The sequence below is a fragment of the Pieris rapae genome, chromosome 3, assembly GCF_905147795.1.
Source record: "Pieris rapae chromosome 3, ilPieRapa1.1, whole genome shotgun sequence".
Lineage (NCBI taxonomy): Eukaryota > Metazoa > Arthropoda > Insecta > Lepidoptera > Pieridae > Pieris > Pieris rapae.
This window is the reverse complement of record NC_059511.1, coordinates 972471-989627: the sequence shown is the minus strand read 5'-3', so window position 1 is coordinate 989627 and position 17157 is coordinate 972471. Positions and strand designations below refer to the sequence as shown.

The window sequence follows — 17157 nt, the reverse complement described above, 5'->3', positions numbered from 1 at the left end:
GTAATGGATTTAAGATTTAAATGTTTCATTATATTTGTGATACAGTCTAACGACCACGTTACAGGGAAGAAAAGCAGAACAATCAAGGTCATAGCCAGACTGGGCCTAATTACTTAAAGAAAGAACATAAAAGAAGAAAGAACTCACCTAATCAAGTAACTTAATTATATATTTGAAATAAACTTTATCTTGATTTGGATATAGTCCTTAAAAAGTTCGCGAAAAATCTGTTCTCAGGATCCAATCGACTCTTCAGTGTATTGTAGTCATCGTGCAAGTACAGGTTGAAGGCTTCGAAGGTTTTCTGTGCGAGCCTCTTTTGTGATGGCGAACATCGTGAGCAAGCCGTTCTAACTATTTCCGGTAATGCCACTATAGAAAAACATTCATGAGTATTTTGAGAGGATATTATATTAAAGTGTTACTTAATTATACGATTTTTGATGTATTTTTATACAGTATGATTTAACAGACTTTGTTTAGAAGATAGAGGTTTTAAGACGTATAAACTATATTTATCCCGTATCACATAAGTCAATAGAAAATCTGTGCAGTTAATATTGATTAGTTCAATCTATCTTAGGAAAAGAATATTAGAAATACAATCCACAGGGTAGTAGAAAAAATCCCAGTTTTTTTACTATAAATAAAGATAATGAAGGAAAATTGGAATTTATTTTTCGATGACTAAGGAAACTCTGTAGAATATTATTTTAATGTTTATTGTACTCATTTATTTTATTTTCGCGTAAATTTCTATTAAAACAAAAAATTCATACCTACTTAAACTACAATACAATATTTAAGAATCGTGGCATTAATAACGGAAGTTACATCCTCATAAGGAAATATGCTGCGTTATAAATAGTTTTATAAACATGATATGAAACCCTATCTATATAAGTAAAAATAAAAATAAAATAGGCTTTATTTGAGTACTACTTTAGATTACTTTAAGTCCACGTCCATTATGTTTTACACTAGTATTCGAAGAAAGATGTCTTCTCCAAATTATTCAACTTGAATAATTTGGAGAAGACATCTCCGAGACAGTTTTAAAATTCTTCCCCGCTATCCCCTACATCTCATCTTCCGTTATTCTGGTGGGCCACCAGATATAATACAAGTAAGTACCCTGAATATTATAAGTCTTAATAAATATCAGCTTATGCGCGTATACAGAACACTGGCTCATAGTATGATGGCTTTTTCTTTGAAGGGAATTAGGTACCGGTGAAGGAAAAAGTTACGGAAAACTGGCAGGTCAGGCTATTATTACTCGCCTATATAGAAATTAATCATAAATACATGTTTGGTTAAGATATAAGATGCACATAATGTGTATTTATATAAAAATTCTGGAATGTTGAACTAAGTTAACGCTATTTTCGCTATAATAAATGTATACCGAACCATGCTTTGGTACTTCAAATACTATATAAAATGACACAAATATATGTAGGTGATACAAAGTTCAACGGGTCATTTAGTAATTGTATGAATAACGTAGTCGGTGGTACGTGTATTTGGCAAGTAATCAGGTTTTAAAACAAACAATTCTGCAACTTAACCATTAAATTGAATGTCCAAAACGCGAACAGTCAATTTTGGTATCCGTAACATAATAAATATACGTTGTATATCTTATACACATAAACAGCATATGTTACCTATATATATATATATCTGTAACAGTGCAGAGATGTGGGGTCTCTTTGCATCTTCTACGGCATTTACCAGGGAGAGTGTTCAGAGGAGTTGTTCGAATTAATACCAGCAGCTGAGTTTTCATCATCGGATGACAAGGCAGAATACTAAATACCATCCGTGTCACCTAAAAGTCGGTCCACAACTGAGGGTTCTTAAGGCAGTTTTTGCCTACCATTATGTGGAACCAGCTGCCCACTAAGTATTTCCGAACCAATTCGACTTAGGGACACTAAGTCGTGTTCGTTCAAGAGAAGAATAAACCAATTCGTAAAAGGCCGTAGAGTAGCGGACGAGGCAAAGAGAGCTGGTAAGACTTGGAGCGAAGTGAAACACGAGGCTCAAGACCGAACCCGATGGAGACTCGCTGTGTATGCCCTCTGCCCCACCTTGGGGTTATAGGACATGAGAGGGAGTGAGAGAGTAAAAGGCCGAAAACGCACTTGCGAGCCTTCTGGCAATGTCCATGGTAAAATCACGGCTAATATAAATTATGTATAGCCAAAACTAAAGAAGAAGACAATCGTGGAATTCATAAAATACAAAAGCGAAAAATAATAATAATTTATGTTGCTAAAATATTGAATCCATGTTTGAGCCTGTTTACTTACATTTAAAGTCTTTTCCAATTGGAGTGCAAGGCCCTTCGTTGAGGAAGCAATTGATATATTTCTTGAGAAGCCGCGGATTTTTAACTAAAAAATCTGTGTCGTAATAGTCATAGCGACTGTCATACAACTTTTGTGAATCACCGCAAATAAATAAAATAAATAATATTAAACGCGTATACATAATAGATAAATGAATTCAGTAGATAAGTAATGACTAGTTAAAATTTCTGCAAAAATCTTCTTTTATTCATTGAAGGTACTTGAAAGGTAAAAAAAATCAAGTGTTTTAGTCGATGTTAGGAGAGCAAATTAAATGTTTATATTCATTTTTGTGCAAAAGTAAATAATATTAAGTATCTTCCTTTAGTTAAGGAGATGAACATCAAAATTACTAACCTTGAAAAATGCTGATCGTGAACTCTATGTTTTGTTGACTTATATGGGTTGTTTTTTTAGTTAAATTTAATGTTGTATTACGTTTTGTCTGCGCATTTGATTGTATGTAAGTGTGTATAAGTTTACTAACATAAGCATCATCATTAATATTATTATCATCATCGTTGTTCGGATTAATACCGGCAAGTGAGTTTCATCATTGGACGTCGAGGTGATACGGGTGGAATTTCGTATTTTGCCACAACTGCGCGTTTATCAAGGATGTTTTTGCCTCGCACCACCACTTTGTGGAACCAGCTGCTTAGTGCTTACTGAATTATTTCCGAACCCATTCGACTTAGGGTCTTCAATAAAAGAACAATTCTTAAAAGGCCGGCAACGCACTCTCGAACCCTCTGGCTCTTTGCCCTATCTTTAGGCATTGAGTGTCCATGTGTGGCAGAATCACTTAACATTAGGTTACCCTCTTTGCCCCCGTTATATACGAAACGCTATATCTATAAAAATGACCACCAGAAATGTGGCATCGCCATGAATTTTGTTTTGCACACCGTTTTTTTTATTTATTTCGTAATCCTACAGCAGTTACATATACACTAAAATATATATAATAACAAACAGACACACCGAAAATATAGCCAGAGGTGGACTACATCATACATTTAACAACAAAAAGGTTCAAAAATTAACAAAAGGAAACTTACAAGAAATATACAATACATTTAACTAAGTGGTACCTAATTTAGCTGTGTTGTGTGTGTGATGTACAAGTGATAGTAAGGACGTGGATGTGTGTATGTGGAGTATGCTCATGATGCAAGTGATGCTCTATGGATTTTCATAATACATACATACTCATTTTAACCATATTCCGTCATAGCCTAAACAAGTCAAGACTTAAATAGGTCGTACGTCCGGGCGATACAAAACTGACTTTTTGCAGAGTTAGTGTTACGAGACAATTACGAGTCTGGTAGGCACAAGTAAAGGCAACTTTTCCAGAAGGGAGCTGCAATTTATTTTATTTGAGATGATGTCATGCAGTAGCAATAAACCATATTGTTTTCGCCGAGAGTCTAAAGTATTAATTTTAAAATTTTCACACGCGTCTTTTTAGTAATGAAACTTTTTGTAAATTTAATTCTTATTTATTGTCTTAAAGGAGATAAATTATTAATGTAATGAATACTTTTTGTTTGTTTCTTACCTTTTGTAAATCTTTTTGCAGTAAAATGTATCATGTATTCCATCTTTGGAAATATTTTCAGTGTATTTGTTTGTAATTATATATAATTTATGTTAGCTGTAGGATTACGTAATAAATAAATAAATCTTAACACCTTAAGTTTGTATTTTCACGAAAACAAATAAATTAATTAAGAACATTTATTATCCATTTTTATCTTTTAAAAACCAGAGATTGCTGCTTGAAGTGGTTGAATGTATTTTCCCTGAGTGTCGTATTTCTGTAAGAAGATCCCGTACTCAGAAGGCAGTTTCACTTTGGCTTCGTCAATGAATCTTTTGAAGATATGCTTCTGTTTGTCAGTACATTTGGAGCAGGATGTTTCGAAAACTTCTGGGAGATCCTCTGAAATATAAGAGTTATTTTAAATACATCTGACAGTCTATGGGCAATGGGCTAGTGGCTTCCAAGTGTGCACCAATGGACTTAATTTCTATGTGCGTATTTAATATTCGAACGGTGAAGGAAAACATCGTGAGGATACCAGGTTGCCTTAGACGCAATAAGTCGAGGATGTGCGTCAGGTACAGAAGGCTGATCACCTACTTGCCTATTAGATTGACAAATGATCATGCATCATAAATCTGATGCCAATAATTAGACAATTATTTTTTGTGACAGTCCATAACATAATTTTAATTCGGAAATATATCTTTAACGCTGGTAGCATTTTCTTGCTGTACTGCGATATTTATTAAGTGAATTAAATTAAAGAAATGATAAATAAATACAAAATAATTCTAAAATAATTGGTGAGTACCTTAAAATCTAATATTTATTATTATTAAAAAGGAGTCCCTTCAGGCAAGGTTCCGAAGATACTGGCAGCGTTTGAATAGCTAGACTAATTAGGAAATTATATCGATTTTACGATGTCATTTCAAACAATGCTTCTTTCACCGTACTATAGACACTTAATTATAGACATAGTAGCAGTGGGGATAGTTTAACTAATTCAACATATATTCATAAAATAAAAATATTCGATTATTGTATATTGTATGTTCTAAAATTATTGTTTATTTTTCTCGCGTTATGAGTTCATGTAAAGGTTAATTTTGAGATAACCTTGATATATCACTTAATATGCACACAGTCAAAATAAGCTATTACAATTATTCTTAAAAACGTTATCAACCAAGCGTAGGTATAATCATAATTATTTATTTTGCATTGTGGTCACGCATTGTTTGTGCCACTACGTTATATACTATGTTTTTTTAATATAAAAACTTAAAACACAGTCTAGAAAGATTTTCAAAAAATTTAAAGAAATGTCTGCTCAACTGTTAAGTGTAGTGGTATTGGTGTAAACACCTAATTAGGATAAAGAGTAAATTTTATAACACTTATTATAATGAACTTATTAACAAATTACATTGGAGTACCTAGGTAAATTGATTATTTTAAATCACTTATCACACAATCAAACATGAATCCGTACGAATAAAGCGAATCTATGAAATTTTGTATATATAATATGCCTTTAGCTTAAAGTTTTGTAAACATAAGCCAGTACTTACTTTTGAAATCCGATTTCACCTCATCACACGGTGTGATATCATTGAAGCAGTTGATAAAATCCCTCAGTACATCAATGTTAGATACCACAGACTCAATATCTATGTCGTCATTGTCAGGGCTGTAGGTGTTTGCTGCAGCCAGCACCAGGAACGCAGAGAATATCAGTAGCTTCATTTTGACCTGCGACACACGAAATTTAAATTTCGAATACGAAAAACAAGTCGAACCCCGATGTTTATATTCGAAAAGCTGAGACCCCGCCCCATCTCATGATAACTTGAATTATTAAAATTACATATAAAAATGTACAGATAAATACAATTTTAAAAATCTGTTTTACCTCAATATATAAGCTAAAGTTTCATAGAAAAGGGTTGATTTTATAAAAAAATAGTATAATAGAAGAAACAAGCTTAATTTTATTGGTTGGTATGATTTCTATTGATTACTCGTGTATCTCTACACTGTCAATATACAGACAGTACACAGTGGCAAATTTATAATGTTATGAATGAAATGATAAGAAAGTCAAACTTATCTGGGGAAAACAAACAATACATTAAACTTTAGTCTTTGTAAATAATAAAAATTGAAGATAACGGGCTCAGCTTTCTCAATAACATAACATAGTTGTTTATTATATCAAGAAATTTGGGATTAGAAAAAATAATTTGAAATATTTTTTCTTAGGACTCTGTACTAATCAATAAAATAAAATATCAAAATATGTCTGCCCTTTGTCCCAAGAAAATTCAAGGTCAAATAAAAAATAAATGAAATTTTTACCTGAGTTGTAATGGCGTCCAGTAAAATACTTGAAATAAATGTTTTCTGATTGAAATCGGTTTATATATCTTCGTTAATTCCATATTATATTCAAGTCATGTAACCTTATATGATTCTCTCACGGTATGATAAAAAATGCAAAACGTGATTACAATGTCAAACGCAAAATATCTGAATATACGTTGCCCGCACTTTAATCTGGGATAGGAGAGAAGAGATTCTATTCCCATTTGTAAGAAAATGTAAGATTATTTTTTAATAGCGTCAATTCATAGCAAACTATTAACAAGTACGATAAACAGAATATATATTACAAATTGAAAGAATGAATAGCTTTATTGTACACAATATAATATTAAATAAAATAAAATGGATTTATTTGCAAAATACAAAAAAGGATATTGAGGTAAAAAGAAAGTGCACTAGCCCTCATTAGCTAGCTATATTATATATATATATATATATATATATATATATATATATATAATATATAGCTATATATAGCTAGTCTCTTCGTTTTGATAATATGTTATCAGTACTTAGTAATTATTTTTACATTAAAGTGTTGTTGCTAAATAAGAATATTTCTAGTTCCACATAGGGCAGGTTAAGAAAATATTGTCTAAGATTAGTAGTGAATGATCCAGTTCTGTGTTGAAAAATTAGAAAAAAAAAATCATGGCAGCCATACTTTATTGAAAAGGTAAATTATTTGTCATTCTTTATTGTTTGTACATGAATGCGTATTAAATGAGTTTAGTGCAGAACAGGGATTCGATCTACGACCACAGGGATTAGAATCGCCGTTAGCTCTGCAAGACTTTTGTTAACAGGCATTACAAAGTGCAAGGCGCAAACTTTTCCATACTGGGACCAATACTAACCGCATAGCAATATATCTCACAAAATATTTTTTCTTTCTGAGGAAATTCTGTAATTAATTTGAAATTTTGATATATCCTATGAACTTAATTTGGCATTTAAATATTTGCTCAATGTTAAATATAATAAATACCATCAATCACATTCTTCTCCATAGAGGTATCGACCTAATAGTATCAATCAATTTATCATTATTCTATATCTTGATCATATTCTGATTAAAAAAAAAAACAGAAAAAATTAGATGAAAATTTTAAAGTTTATTTACCTATTCATTATTTTAAAAAAATTGTGAAGTGAAAACTTCTCATTTTCACTCTTCTACTACTTTTTACTGTTGCTTTTTCGTTTCATCGACTTTTAAAATTTTAATATTTTAGTTTTTATAAAAATTCAAGATTAATATTAAATTTAAATAAAAAACTAATTTAAAGATAAGTCTACTACTACATTAAGATAGTGAAAAAGGTCCCATTTACATATTATTAATTATAAAAACCTTTTTAACCATTGTAGTTTTTATCAAAATAAATAATAAATAAATTGAAATGACATTCGTCTTATTATATTTATAGAATTTATATACGATTATAGATACTGTAAAGTCTAATGGTAAATAATAAGATGTATTGAATGAAAACGTTTATTATGGCATGTACATTGTAAAGAAATCTATTACCAAATGTTATGTTTAAGCACCTTGTACGCTTTTGAGGAAAGAGTCCATGTATTCGCCTTTGGGATCGTATTTTTGTACGAAGTTGTCATATTCCTGGGGCAGGTTTTGTTGTAACTTTGTGAAGAATACGTTAGCTAAATGCTTCTGTGCTGGTGTGCAGTTGGCGCAATTGGTTGCAACAGCTTTGGGTGTCATTTCTGCAAAAAAAGAAGTTTCAGTCAGTCAGTAAACACATTGGGAAAATTAAACCAGTCTCAAATTTAAAAGATATTTTTCGGTTAGCAAATACTTATCAGTTCAGATAAAGCATTATTTAAATAAATAGTTATAATAATTGATTAAAAAGCAAATTTTTCTTTTGTTGTTTTTTGGCTGTTTACCAATAAATATGAAAGTTCAGGGCTAATATGACATTCGAAGAAAGTTTCATTTCAACATTACTATAAATGTTAAGCCTTAATACAGAAAAGAATTGCCAAGATGCCAAAGACATATATGATATTTTTAAGGTAATATTACTAAAAATTATCGATCATTGATTAATTATAACTGTTAACTTTTAGCATTTTGGTGTGAGAAGAAATATACACTGCTAGTTCTCCTACTATCTCGTCCTTACCTTTAAATTTAGCTGGTTCCGGGGTGCATGGTGCCCGATCAAGGAAGCAATTGACGAAGCTTTGCAATTTCTGGGGATCAGCGATCGCCTTTTCCAAATCCTCTTCAGCTAGAGCAACGGCAACGATGGCAACCAACACGAGAAACTTCATTGTTGATATCTGAAGATTGCAATTTACTTTTTAATGGCGTTTATTTTCGTGTGATTTGTGCTAGGTATAAAATTTAAATACTAGCTACATATATTGGTTTAAAATAATACTTATTTAAGCAATTATAAAATTATCGTCTCGTATTGTTAAATAAATAAATTATAAAGTATTAATTAATTATGAATGTGATACGAGAAATTTAAGTTAAACGCTTACCGCCGCCCATGGGCACTCGTAACAATATGAATTTGCCAAATGCGTTGCTGGGTATCGGGCAATAATCATACGAAGTTACTCAAAGACTATATAAATAACAGGCAGAACTTCCAAAAGCGATAGCGATCCCAACTTTTATATATTGCGCTTTTGAGATTGGAAAGTCCAATTTTTATACTTCAGGATCGCTATCGCTGCAGAGTAGCAATGACGGGAATAGATAAATGAAGGAGTGGTTTCTCTGGATATCATAGTCTATTTATCAAATATATATTTTATATTTATCAAAAATACTTACCGATTAATTTAATCCCAAATCCAAGACAATACTCGTTAGATCAAAGGATGCTTCAAGTATAACATCAACTGAAATGGAGCTCGTCTTATATAATTCTAAGCAACCTTCAAATTTGCGAACTCATGATTTACATTGTTCGAAAAAATCACTAATAATTAAGATATGTTTTTGTATCCTCTTTTGGTCAGATAACTTTTTGATGCAGGATTATTATGTAGTGTACGTTTTTTATTCAACAGTAACGCATACAATATAACTGTTTCGGGTGCGATTTGGAGCTAAAGACTGCGATGAGGCTATCCCGGTGTGGGCTTTACGACGTGTTGATTGAGCAAAGATCTCAGCAGGAAAAATTCTGCCATAAAATTGTCAAATATGTAAGAAAGAAAAATTGCACGTAAAACGTGCCCCGTGAGGGGCTCCAACTTGCCCATAATTATCGGGAGAATATTTCTGGAGACACAAAGTGCTTTAAGGTCAATGAGGTCCCTTTTTAGGAAAGAAGAGTTTGGACACTCCCCTGCAGCCTAGCTTCTTGACCACAAAATAAAATATGTTTATTTTGGAATATAAGATACAGGTCATTAAGTTTGCATGAGCATCCCTACGCATCTGCAAAGAAGTCAGACGGTGTGGGCCGAGATAAAAAGCTGGCGTAAAAAACTCTCGGTACTCTTTTGAAAAAGCAAAACATCAAAAAATACATATTTTAAAACAAATATGGCAAATTAATTAGAAGTAGCCTGCCAAGCCTTAGTCCCAGGCCCTTTTATCAACTAAATAAATAAATAAAACAGTGGCGCTACAACTTTTTTAGGTCTTGGCCTCAGATTTCTGAATCTGTTTCATGATCATTTTAAATCTAATAGGCAAGTAGGTGATCAGCCTCCAGTGCCTGACACACGCCGTCGACTTTTTGAGTCTAAGACGTGTCGGTTTCCTCACGATGTTTTCCTTCACCGTTCGAGCAAATGTTAAATGCGCACATAGAAAGAAACTCCATTGGTGCACTGCCGGGGATCGAACCTACGACCTCAGGTATGGGAGTCGCACGCTGAAGCCACTAGGCCAACTCTGCTCTATATATACATATATCATTAAGTTATGTAATTTTATTAACGCACCAAAAGAAGTATATAACTTCAATAAAGTGTATTTAGATATCAGAAAAAACTAAAATAACTAACTTCATGGAGTCGAAATTTACCCTTATCAGTTTCCATAACGCACCAAAAGAAGTATAACTTCAAATATTAAAATAATCCGATCTTTGTCCATAGACTACAAATTCACACGTCTGGTTTTTTAAATAAGTACAGAGCAGTTGACGTTAATTATTACACTTGATTCAACATTGTAAACCGTTTTGTAAAGATGATAATTTTTACATAGTCATAATAATAATCCAGCCTTGGCATTCTAATAATATGAATTCATTTCACTAACAGAACTGCCTTCATGATTATTATCGTGACAATTAACTCATTTATTTATAAAAATAATTGTCTAATTTTTAAGTTGGAAAACAAAACATTTACTAATTTTAAAAATGTACGTGAGTACAAAGTACACAGAAGTGAAATTTCTCTGTAAATTAATTATTACAATGGTAAAATAGATGATCATGTACCATCATAAGATCACTCCCTGTATTTGTATATTCACACTGTTTACGTGCTAATGATAATAAAAATAAATAAAAATCTTCTAATTGTACTACAAGATGCAGTTAACACAGATGCGACAGAATTTCCATCTAAAGTTCTAATATGCAACTACTAAACGAATACATTAACCAATGTATTTTTTTCTCGATCTCCCTTTCTCACTCTCTTTCAATCTTTCACAATCGCTCTCTCCTTTATCTTCGACAAAAATCGCTGCACATTTTTGTGACGTTAAAAAATTAACCTCATGCGCCTGAAGAAGTTTTTCTTCAAAAATTATTTACAAAGACTGATTAATGAAGAGAAACATCTACATCAAGCATAAAGGACACCTAGTTGCACTCTTAAAATAGAAAAAAAAACACTTGTTTAATGTAGTGAAACCCTAAAAAAATTACCTTGCCAATGATAACATAGTATGTGAAGATGTTGTATTCTGATTCATATTATGATATATTATTTACCGCCATCTCATCTGACAAAGCTTGATCCTCGCCGGACTATTGCCCATGATATCAAATTTATTGCTTATAGAGAACAAGACTTAAGACCGTCCTAGGATAGATGGACCAAACGTAAAGCTATACAGGTTGATCCAATTAGTGACGTCAATATTTTTTTTTTGATTCCTCACACATGGGCGTGTACGATAATACCCCATGTATGTTCCGCGAATTTTATATAGTTTTCGAGTTATATTTTTTTGTGTTATTCAAATGTTTTCTGCCAACGAGGTTTCAAAAAATAATATATTTTTTTTGTAGGTATTTTGCTGACTTTTTTCTATGAAGTGATTATCTTTAATGTTGTTCGCATAAAATAAACTAACTTCTAAAAATTATTTAGGAGTTAGTAGAGTAGACGAATTGGCCACTGAAGCGAAATGCATTGTAATTCTTTATTATTGCTTAATTCTATACATTCGATTCTTTCTAGGTGGATTCGATCTACGACCTCAGAGGATACATCCTTAAATACTTCTCACAGAAATACTTTTGATTCAAGGTCTGAGACTGCTTTTTTCATTTCATACGCTGTAATCTAATTACTGTCCACATATACACATTGTCTGAATTTAATTTATCACATGATTTTTTCCCATGATAACTTGCCGTAGTCTTACATCCCAATAAATCACACTAAGCTAAGATCTTCTTAACTAGTGTACAGGTAAATGATAAGAATGTATTGAATAAAAACGTTTATTATTAATGCGTTATGTCAAGATGTTACAAAATGTTATGTTCAGGCCCCTTGTACGCTTTTGAGGAAAGAGTCCATGTATTCGCCTTTGGGATCGTATTTTTGTACGAAGTTGTCGTATTCCTGGGGCAGGTTTTGTTGTAACTTTGTGAAGAATAAGTTTGCTAAATGCTTCTGTGCCGGTGTGCAGTTGGCGCAATTGGTTGCAACAGCTTTGGGTGTCATTTCTGCAAAAAAAAGTAGTTTCAGTCAGTCAGTAAACACATTGGGAAAATTATATTAGTCTCAAATTTAAAAGATATTTTTCGGTTAGCAAATAAATATCAGTTCCGATAATGTATCATTTAATTGAATAGTTATAATAAGTGATTAAAAAGCAAATTTTTCTTTTCTTATTTTTTGACTGTTTACCTATAAGTTCACGACTAATATGACAGTCGAAGAAAGTTTCATTTCAACATTACTTTATATGTTGGGGTAAACAGCAATGAAATGTCAAAATAAAGACATTTATGAGATTTTTAAGGTAATTTTATTAAAAGTTGTCGATCATTTATTAATTATAACTGTTAACTTTTTAGTATTTTGGCGTGAGAAGAAATATACATTGTTACTTCTCTTACTATCTCTTTCTTACCTTTAAAATTAGCTGGTCCCGGCGTGCATGGTGCCCGGTCAAGGAAGCAATCGACGAAGCTTTGCAATTTCTGAGGATCAGCGATGGCCTTTTCCAAATCCTCTTCGGCCAGAGCGACGGCAACGATGGCAACCAACACGAGAAACTTCATTGTTGATATCTGAGGAATGCAATTTACTTTTTAAAGGCTGTTATTTTTATTTCCTGTGATTATGTATTAAGATTTAAGATTTTTTCAATAATTTTGAATGTAAGGAGTATACTATGAGAAATGTATGGTTTCTGGAGCAGAATTTTTTTAAATTAATATTCACTCCAGTGAAGCTCCATACTAAAAAGTGCCAACTACAAACTTTAGTAATGGGATAACATAAAGTTAGGTGCTTAGCACCGCCCATGGGGTGCCCCTGTGTGCACACAACAATGTATTTGTCAAAATCACATGAAGTTACTCAAATACCAATATATAATGAGCTGCTAGTACTCCCCATAAAGGTAGCTATCCTTCACGTAGGTGAATAACCAGGCTCACGATATCTTTTTGGGTCAAAGGCGTGCCTGTTTCCTAATGATATACTTCCCGTTCAATCGAGTGGTATATGTACATAGAGAAGTCCATTGCTGCTTAGCCGGGGATCGAATCTACGACCTCACTGATGAGATTGGAAAGTTCAAGTTTTTACTTCAGGATCGCTATCGCAACAGAGCATTAATGACGGGAATAGATATATGAAAGAGTGATTTCTGAATATCATTTATATATAATCATATATAAATATAATTTAATATAGTCTATTAAATTATATTTATCAAAAATACTTACCGATTATTTTAATCCCAAATCCAAGACAAGACTCGTTAGACCAAAGAACGCTTCAAGTATAACATCAACTGAAATGGAGCTCGTCTTATATATATCTAAGCAACCTTCAAATTTGCGAACTCATGATTTGTTTTGTTCAAAAAAATCACTAATAATTAATAGACTTTTTTGTATCGTTGTCTTTTCAGATTGAAGAACTAATTTGACGCAGGATTATTATTTGGTGTACGTTTTTTATTCATCAGTAACGCTTAAAATAGAACTATGCCGGATGCAATCAGGAGCTCGAGACTGGCGTGATAGTAGCCCGGTAGGATTTACTAGATGTTGATTGCAGCTAGAAAGTTCTGTCATATAATCGTCAAATTTGTCTCGAAGACAAATAGTACAACTCGCCCATAAATATGAGGATATTTCCGAGAAGAGTTGTCGCCCGACCCCGACGGGACACGCAAGGCCTTTTCAAATGAAGATTTTTTTTGGGGCAGATTCAACACTGTGCCTAGCTCTCTGTCACAGATCGGCCTTATCGCATGCCTGATAAGGTAATATGTAAGGGTATATAAAAAATATGTTATAATACAAGATACAGGTATCCGTTCCGCGTCATTAAATTTGAAACGGTTGACATCCCTACTCAGCGGAAAAGAAGACAAAGCCGGCGTAAAAAACTCTCAGTACTCTTGTAAAATTAGCAAATCATCATACAAATATCTCAATAGTCCCAGGCCCTTTAATGACTAGATAAACGTTAACGTAGTAAGCCTATTTATACAGCTATTTTAATATATTTCTTAAATTAATAAAAGGCAGATATAAAAAAGCCTTTGGGAATTTATTAAAGAAAAGGATCCTGGTTCCCAAAAAAGAATGACTTACTTTAGATAGTCTAGTACGGGGAAATTGCAGCCTGCGTGTGTTTCGAGTATTAACATTGTGCGTATGTTCTATTCTAGTAAAATATTACTGTTCAAAGCACTTTGGTCCATCATGGCAGTGATTTGTCGTTAGTTCTAACTAGTTATGGGAAACAAAATGCTGAAAGATAGGCTTGTTCATAACAAATTTATGAGGCACACACAAAAAATATGTAAATATGGCACAGGCACTGGAATAATATGTTTTCAATATTATTTATAGAAATTATTGTTTTTACTAATCTAGTAGTACTATACATATATATCTGTGTCGATGATGTTGCCGGTTTTTGGGTAAGCAGCCGGTTTCTTGATGCCATCCACCATATCCTTTGGTCTCTTGATTAAAACACGCTTTGAGTTGAGATTATGTGGCAACTAGACCAACTACTCAGCGTAACAGAAACAATTAAATGATAACATGTCTATAATTAAATTTTTACCATTTATATGAAAAAAAAAACATTTTTTTAATAAAATTAAAAAATAAAAATCTACCTGCTCTTTTGCCGTCTGTTTTACATTTATGAGATTTTTTAATGAGTGTTTCCTAATGAGGATAAAATAGGCAGCTCTTTGTCTACAGACAACAAATTCACACGTGAAGTTTTTTTTTCAAGTACATAACTTGATTCAACATTGAACACCAATGTTTAATAATAATTTTATGAAACAAAACGGTCAGTTAATTACATACAATTTTATACAATGTTAAATTATGCTTGTCACATACATTTAGCAATTTTTTTTTCTTTGTGTACACGGATTTTGATACAGGGTTGATACAAGTTCCAGCGAACAACCCGGTCCAGGAGAATACTTGTTGTGCGCATGTCGGGGTGTGGATAAGGCCTATCTTTATTCCTATAGAAAAAAAATCTACCGATCGAATTTGCAGTGCATTATAATTAGTTATACCTACCTAGTATAAGTGTGCGAAGCGTTAGCATACTAACAGTAGCAAGTATTATAAAAATAATAACGATGTACAAAGACTTTTAAGTGCAACTTTTCAGTTAGTATTTTAAATCTTTCGTCAAAAGACGTTACTAACAGTAGTCTATTTAGTTTCTCACTGTGTTAAATCTTTCTTATATATATTTTTTTCAGAAGTACGTTCGAAAAAACTAAAACGTTTTTTTAAATATGCAAACGTAATCATGTAAATTTAATTACGTGAAACAAACTTATTTTACGATCTGGTAAGCGATAAATTAATTTTATGTTTTTAGTTGTCTATTGTTACGATTCAAACTCATTGCAACACTATTAAAGTCGTTATTCTGGCAATTATCCATTAGCCAAAACACAATTTTTTGAACACTAAAAACCGGAAAAATTTTGACCTTGGTCTAGACGGAAGAGGTTATTTATTTGTAAAGGCTTCAGTGCAGTAAAAATCTGTTTAGTTAGCAGCTTATATGAGCTTTTTACATTTAAATCTTTTAACGGATTTAAATTAAGTGTTCAGCGTTTTTAACATATAACAATATTGTTGTATATATTTGGTAACATTTATATCTAATAAGGTATAGATTTTTTCCCATTCGATGTCGAGACCCTTGATCCGTGGGGTCCTAGCGCTATAAGGCTTTTTAGGGAATTATCAAAAAGTTTAGTCGACATCACTGGAGAACGAAGAGCTGGCAGCTAACTCGCACAAACAATTAGTGAACGCTGCCAGTATCTTCGGAACCTTGCCTAAAAAATCTTATTAAATTTTAAGGTTACTTATTAGGTATATTTTTATGTATTATATTTTAAAGGGTATATATTATGTATAATGTTTTTGTTACAATAAAAAAAAGTCACTCCGATAACTTTACATTTTTTCTATCGTCACAAAGAAATGGATTTCAAGCAACGAAAGTTTAAGGTAATTAAATTTCCCAATTCGACTTAGGGTCCTTCAAGAAAAGAGCGTACCAATTCTTAAAAGGCCGGCAACGCACTCGCGAGCTCTCTGGCATTGAGAGTGTCCATGGGCGGCGGTATCACTTAACATCAGGTGAGCCTCCTGCCCGTTTGCCCCCTGTTCTATAAAAAAAAAGAAGCAAGCATACCTTTGCCAACGCGAACACGTCATCAGGAAATACGCATCGTTTCGTGAGACTATTATACTTAATGATAATGATCAATAACAATCTAAAGGATGGTGATTAGAGATGACTTAGTCTTTTTTTTCATCGTCAACCCACTATTACGTTAATTAGTCTTTTAATAGATCAAACTAAACAACCATTACACTTCTCTAAATACATTTATTAAGCAACGTAAAAACACAACATAATACCTTACAAAACATAATATAATAACTAAAACATATGATTAAAAGGAGTCCCTTTAGGCAAGGTTCCGAAGATACTGGCAGCGTTCCCCCTTTGAATAGCTAAACTAATTCTTTGTACGAGGTAGCTGACAGCTCTTCGGTCTCCTGTGATGTCGACTAACCTTTTTAATATTTCCCTAAAAAGCCTTGTAGCGCTAGGACTCCATGGACCAAGGGTCTCGACATCGAATGGGACAAAATCATATTCAGAGCCTAGACCACCATATTTGTTGTTGGTTTCATGAAGATGGGAAGGGGCCAGTGTGTCTGAACAGGTTGCATCTCATACTAGAACCCAGCACATCTTCCATGGAATCAAACTCATACCGTCCGTGTTGCCATCATCTCTTGCAATACCAGTCGGCTCTAGATGACTTGGCACGGTGACGGTGAAAGCTTTTTTGACATGATAGTTCCTGATGTCCTAGCTTGTCGACATCACTGCCACCGGGACATTTATAAGGAT

At 32.7% G+C, this 17157-nt stretch overlaps 3 protein-coding genes across 3 annotated transcripts; all 3 read right to left on the bottom strand.

The window, feature by feature from the left end:
* Positions 1-111: 111 nt before the first annotated feature.
* Positions 112-2513, bottom strand: LOC111001994 (ejaculatory bulb-specific protein 3). The gene is made up of 2 exons (XM_022272082.2): positions 2319-2513; positions 112-372 (listed from the first exon to the last, which is right to left on the bottom strand). Exons 1-2 carry the CDS (start codon positions 2497-2499, stop codon positions 185-187), a joined length of 369 nt encoding a protein of 122 aa, XP_022127774.1. The 5' UTR covers positions 2500-2513; the 3' UTR covers positions 112-184.
* Positions 2514-4086: 1573 nt separating this feature from the next.
* LOC111001990 (putative odorant-binding protein A10) lies at positions 4087-6375 on the bottom strand. The gene is made up of 3 exons (XM_022272076.2): positions 6271-6375; positions 5484-5664; positions 4087-4305 (listed from the first exon to the last, which is right to left on the bottom strand). Exons 2-3 carry the CDS (start codon positions 5656-5658, stop codon positions 4121-4123), a joined length of 360 nt encoding a protein of 119 aa, XP_022127768.2. The 5' UTR covers positions 5659-5664; positions 6271-6375; the 3' UTR covers positions 4087-4120.
* A 5595-nt stretch (positions 6376-11970) lies between these two features.
* Positions 11971-13526, bottom strand: LOC111001991 (putative odorant-binding protein A10). The gene is made up of 3 exons (XM_022272077.2): positions 13446-13526; positions 12623-12782; positions 11971-12212 (listed from the first exon to the last, which is right to left on the bottom strand). The coding sequence occupies exons 2-3, from the start codon at positions 12771-12773 to the stop codon at positions 12028-12030; spliced, it is 336 nt and encodes a 111-aa protein (XP_022127769.2). The 5' UTR covers positions 12774-12782; positions 13446-13526; the 3' UTR covers positions 11971-12027.
* Between the last annotated feature and the right edge of the window lie 3631 nt (positions 13527-17157).

Excerpts from the sequence above, each read along its gene's own strand:
- LOC111001991 (XM_022272077.2), bottom strand. The coding sequence starts at position 12,773 with ATGAAGTTTCTCGTGTTGGTTGCCATCGTTGCCGTCGCTCTGGCCGAA. Across the intron at positions 12,213-12,622 it reads GGGACCAGCTAATTTTAAAG|AAATGACACCCAAAGCTGTT; the intron begins GTAAGAAAGAGA and ends TTTTTTTTGCAG.
- LOC111001994 (XM_022272082.2), bottom strand. The coding sequence starts at position 2,499 with ATGTATACGCGTTTAATATTATTTATTTTATTTATTTGCGGTGATTCA. Across the intron at positions 373-2,318 it reads AATTGGAAAAGACTTTAAAT|TGGCATTACCGGAAATAGTT; the intron begins GTAAGTAAACAG and ends GTTTTTCTATAG.
- LOC111001990 (XM_022272076.2), bottom strand. The coding sequence starts at position 5,658 with ATGAAGCTACTGATATTCTCTGCGTTCCTGGTGCTGGCTGCAGCAAAC. Across the intron at positions 4,306-5,483 it reads GGTGAAATCGGATTTCAAAA|AGGATCTCCCAGAAGTTTTC; the intron begins GTAAGTACTGGC and ends CTTATATTTCAG.